This window comes from Cucurbita pepo, unplaced genomic scaffold, assembly GCF_002806865.2.
Source record: "Cucurbita pepo subsp. pepo cultivar mu-cu-16 unplaced genomic scaffold, ASM280686v2 Cp4.1_scaffold000672, whole genome shotgun sequence".
In the NCBI taxonomy this organism is placed as follows: domain Eukaryota; kingdom Viridiplantae; phylum Streptophyta; class Magnoliopsida; order Cucurbitales; family Cucurbitaceae; genus Cucurbita; species Cucurbita pepo.
This window is the reverse complement of record NW_019646891.1, coordinates 9,063-14,243: the sequence shown is the minus strand read 5'-3', so window position 1 is coordinate 14,243 and position 5,181 is coordinate 9,063. Positions and strand designations below refer to the sequence as shown.

General features: G+C 38.3%; 1 protein-coding gene across 2 annotated transcripts; it reads right to left on the bottom strand.

The window, feature by feature from the left end:
- Nucleotides 1-50: 50 nt before the first annotated feature.
- Nucleotides 51-4,312, bottom strand: LOC111785723. 2 transcript variants are annotated; one of them, XM_023666103.1, is made up of 8 exons: nucleotides 3,643-4,312; nucleotides 3,226-3,319; nucleotides 3,025-3,111; nucleotides 2,268-2,948; nucleotides 1,714-2,083; nucleotides 1,534-1,615; nucleotides 1,192-1,417; nucleotides 51-351 (listed from the first exon to the last, which is right to left on the bottom strand). In XM_023666103.1, the coding sequence occupies exons 1-7, from the start codon at nucleotides 3,862-3,864 to the stop codon at nucleotides 1,208-1,210; spliced, it is 1,746 nt and encodes a 581-aa protein (XP_023521871.1). In that variant the 5' UTR covers nucleotides 3,865-4,312; the 3' UTR covers nucleotides 51-351; nucleotides 1,192-1,207. The 2 variants fall into 2 exon arrangements, with proteins under 2 accessions (XP_023521871.1, XP_023521872.1); XM_023666104.1 differs by having other exon boundaries at nucleotides 3,025-3,102.
- Between the last annotated feature and the right edge of the window lie 869 nt (nucleotides 4,313-5,181).

Genomic DNA, 5,181 nt, shown 5'->3' with positions numbered 1-5,181 from the left:
AAAAAAAAAAAAAAAAAAAAAAAAAACTGTATATTTATATAAAATAAAGGTTAAATTATAAATTTGAAATAAAACTTAGTATTAAACACAAAACAACAAACGAGAGAGAAGGGTTACTATAGTTACAAGCGTTAACGAAAACTCGAACTTTTCGACTCCATAGAAGTAAGCTACACAAGCTTTTGTTACTTCAGCTCCAATGAAGTTGGCTATGAATGTTACATAGTTCACTTGAATTCTTTACAAGAACAGCTAGCCATGCCTCAACAAAACTGCGTCGATACCGCGTTTGATGTTGATCTATACAATGTTGATCCCACGCCATTCATCAGTTTGATATTTCGAATCTATCTGTCAAAACAAGATCATGATTGCATTGATCAACATTCATTGGAAACTTTTGATCGAAACGAAACAAAACTTCTGTTATGCTCAAGAACAAACTATATATATGGAGTCCAATGGTCACGGTCATGCTCATCCACGGCGTGTTGCCCGTGGCTGCATGCCATGTCACACTGAACCCTTTATTTAATTCCATGTTGTATTGTCTTACTATTATATTTTTTGTTTGTACGACTACTTGTCAAGGTCTGCCAGACCTGAATCGCCTGAAAATGTACTACAAAGGGGTATGACTAGTTGTCAACTCCTCTCCTGATTTGGTATGACCGTGCGGCAAAATCATGTCTAAGCCTACCAGACTTGAATCGCCTCAAAATGTATTATAGAGGATGTGACTAGTTGTCAAATTCTCCCTACCCATTAAATTTTATTTAAGCCGTTTTGGTACCTTTTGCTTATATATAAGGTTGCTTTTAAATCTGCTCTTATTCTTACTTTCAAACCTCTCAAAAACCTTCTTCTCAAACAGGGCCAATAGCTTGGCATACGTTGCCCGACCGTATGCAACGCGAATACAAATTGGTTTGACCCACTTAGTGTTGGGTGTGAATGTCGCACAATCGCAAGTGAAGTGCAATTGTGACACCTAACTCTTAATCCTATACAACAAAAGATTGTGGCTATATCGAAATTGTTTAACATGAATGTAAAAAGGAGATCGAGTGTTGATCGAGCTCCAAATGCAGCAACAAACACGACATGAGACAGAACATTAGAGATCTAACCAAGAAAGAAAACACGACATGAGACAGAACATTAGAGATCTAACCAAGAAAGAAGTGTCACCTGGTAGAATGCAGCACTAAAAAGCATGGCAGGTGAAACAACCACTTAGGGAGCTCATATGACGGCTTCCATTAAAAGATAAAGACTTGAAAGAAGATGTCCTGTTATCTTGGAGGGACTGGTTTCCCATCACTGAGTTCCTCATTTCTTGGGCTTTCTTCTGAGCAGATTTCAGTTTATTCATGATCTTATGCATCGAGCTCGCTCGCTTCTTCTCCAGCTTCATCTGATGCACGATGCACGATGCTCGATGAGTAGGAGCAAGAGCAAAACTACATATAATCCAACATTTCTAAATTTCTAATCACCATAGGAAATGTTAATTATATAGAAGGCTCGAACCTCTAGCTTTCGTATAGCTGCATCGGCCTTCGCTTTCTGTAGATTCTCCCATGCTGCTATTTTCGCTTCCTCGCGCTTAACCCTGCAACGAGAGGTCGGTCAGCAATCATTTTATATGCTTATTTGAATTGTAGGATTTAGTTCTAGTCAGATACATGACACACAGGCAGGTAGACATACTTTGAAATACTTTTTCCCATGATAGGAATGTCTAAATCCGGACAACGAGAAGCCACATCCGCATCGTTCTTCCTCTTGTAGTCGAGAGAATCTTTCCGAGGAAATGACCCCTTATGTTTCTTCGACCATCTTGTCGTGGCGACCTGATTATCGACTTGCACGTCCCTGATATCCAACTTAGAAGAAGTAACAGCTCCCAGCTCAAACATATGCATAGCCGATGAAGTGGAGGCAGTGATTGACGACTTCGTCCTTGGAGATGAATGCATGCTATCCTCCGGGCTCATTTGTGTAGCCACATCCCTTCTTGAAACAACACGAGAAACGTCTGTCCCCGAGTTCTTGACTGTAGCCAAGTTTTCTCTCGATCCTGCAAGATATCATCTTTTTCATTACAACAATAAGGTCAAGAGTAATCCTATGTCGTTGATACTAAATCCACACGGTTAAGCTACGTCCTTACTCGAGAATTAAGATCCATTATACTATTGCACAAAGAAAAAATGTCCAAGTAATTATAATGCAAGATAAGATGATTGGTGCACAGCTTTTACCTTCTTGCAAACCTGTTGTTGATGACAATTGACCCGACATTTCAGAGCAGCCATGAACGCTAACCGAGCGTGCCATGGAGGGCTCTGTTTGTCCATGAAAGGACCCTTCATGTCCACCAGAATGAACAGCCAAACCATTCGTTGATACAACTCCAGCTGAAAATGGGGATTCTGTAATGAAGTTCCTAAAAGTCCCTCCTTCATAGGCAGGAGCAGCAGGTGAATACATCGAATAGTATGCAGTACCAGGAGGGCCAAGCGGACCACTCTTCGACTTCGGACGCTGTTGAGGACGTTGAGCCGAAGTCTTCACAACCCCATCACCGGATATAGGACTAAAGATCCACCTTTCAGCATCTTCCCACTTCGATGGCAACGTTCTACCGCTGTTGAGAGTCAGCAATGCAGGGTTATTAGTATGTTTCCGGCCACCATTGTTCTGCAATGGCACTCGCTCTGAACTCCACCCTTTTGGCATACTAAAGCTATTGTGCCGATAACTCGGCGTCCCAGGGCTTGGAAATGTTGCAGTCTTATGCGTCGTTACTACAACGTTCTTCTTGACAGCCGTTAAACGAGGTGAGGAAGCTGTATTAGCGTTGTTTAGATCCAACGAAGCAGGTTTCTTTTCATCCAGCTTACTGGATTGAGCTTTAGATCTGGATCTATGATCTTGACACTCTGTAAAATCAACCCAGTTCAAGTAAACATTGCAGATAAAGACCGAGGAAAGGGAAAGGTGTTGGATCTGTAATACCTTTAAGAGCAAGAGAAAACGAATTCCTCGCTGAATCGACCGTTCGATTCTCGTCGTCTAAGTCGACATTGCTTTCATCTTTATGAACTGGGAAAAAACCAATTAGAACCGAATTTGAAGTGCCTAAAAGTTTCTGTGGGTATGAGATTCTACTTTTTTTCTTTTTATTCTTTTGCCACGAAGCTCAAAAACTAGCTGTACCTTTCGCTTTTTCTCCATTTGTATAGAGACGACTGTGCTTGTTGCTTAGTGCAGGCTTGTTTTGTTCTGGATCTTCATCATGCCCTGCCAAATGCTGCAATCAAAATCATACAACAAAAGCTTTCAATCAAACCTCTGTTTTTCCATCCATATTTGTTCATCAATCATCTACAAAACCCTAATTTCATTACAGTGTCTATACAAAGAAATCTCCTCAAATCGTTTCCAACATGTGGAATTACTCGGAAAATCGAAAACCCCATCAGAACAAACTAGGAAATAAACAACCCCATTATCCCAAATCGATTATAATCTCAGAAATCACCCAGAAAAACGAAACCCCACCAAAAAAAACTCGAAAATAAACAACCCCATTTGAATCCATGCAAGAACAAGATACAAGGAAACGAGATTTACAAGAGAGATTTCAGAGATAAGGGAATCGCGGTCGTGGGCCTCCGATGCAAAAGAACATCGCTCAACACTAGCAGAAGCAGAGGAGAAGAGACTAAAACTGGATTCGAGCGCATAAATGACAGAATCAGGACTGGAATCCCGAGCTCTGAAAGCTGGTCTCGACAACGCCGTTTGTTCTCGAAACCCCATCTCCGACAACTTCTTCACTCTACTTCCCTGCATACATTACAGTCTTAAAATCCCCAAAAAGAGAGAAGGAATCGCAAAGAGCCGTATGCAAGGACGATAACAATCCGTCCAAGTTCTTGCACACTTGGGGATTAGAATAAACAAACGCTTCCACTTCTTGGGATAATGGGCTCCTCGTGGAATCCTATTTAATATCAAACTTCAGCGTAGAAAAAAACAGAGCAACCACTCTGTTTCCGCCGACTACAGACATATTTCTTAACGCCCGTAAAAAAAAAAACCCAGGAATAGTTTGGATTTGTATAACGGAAAGGTAAAGAAATCGATGAAAAAGTATAGAATCTCAGGGGGCGTTCCCGTTTGAACGGCGAGCAAAACTGCAGCACCGACATATCTATCAGCGGCCCTGGCAGCGCCTCTGTCCCAGTTGTCTGCATCCAAGTAGCTTGCCTAACTTGGCCTTCTATTTTTTTCAATTTTTAGCCCAAAAAAAAATTATAAAATTATCCAATAATATTTCTAATTTTATATTTAATAAATATTTGTTGAAATTATTTGAAATTAATTTTTTAGTATGGAAATTGTGTTTTAAAAGGGTAGGAATGTAAATTCACGTGTATTTTAGAATAATTTTGGATATAATTAAAATAAATTATAATTAAAGTAATTGGGGTTAGTGGTGTGATAATGAATAAAGTAAAAGATTAATTGAAAAATGTGCATGTGATGGGAATATTAAATAAATGTAAATTCTGAAAAAAAGAAATTAATTATTAAAAAAATATTACCATAAATAAAATGAAGCAAATGCATGTCAAGAGATTGACCTTGAAAATGTGAAAGGGCCATCATTTTTTTTATATATATAAATAAAAAAATAATAATAATTGGAATATCTTTTTTCCACGTCAGACTCTGACCTACATTTTAAAATATTTAAAAGAATTTTTCCAACTATTTGTTTAAATTAATTAAAGCATATAATTTACAATATTTTAATCCTAATAAAGTCATTAAAATAATAGAATCCAAAAATAAATAACATAAATTTAAACCAGACAGAGACTAATATAAGTCTTTTAAAAATGTTTTATCATCACTTGCATGTTGTCCCGAGAAACAGCGTACCATTGTCTCAAATCAAACATGTTTAATTTTTAAGTTCTTATGTTTAAGTTACCGAAAAAGACGATGTATAAGCCTTTTTTTAATCATGGGTTCTTATCCTTATAATCACTTCGAGTCGAAAATGGTCATGATTCATTTAGGTGCACCTCTTTTAGTCGAACGTCTCGTAATAATGTTAATCGGTTTGAATTTTAGTAAAACGCTTTAAAAGGTTGACATTGA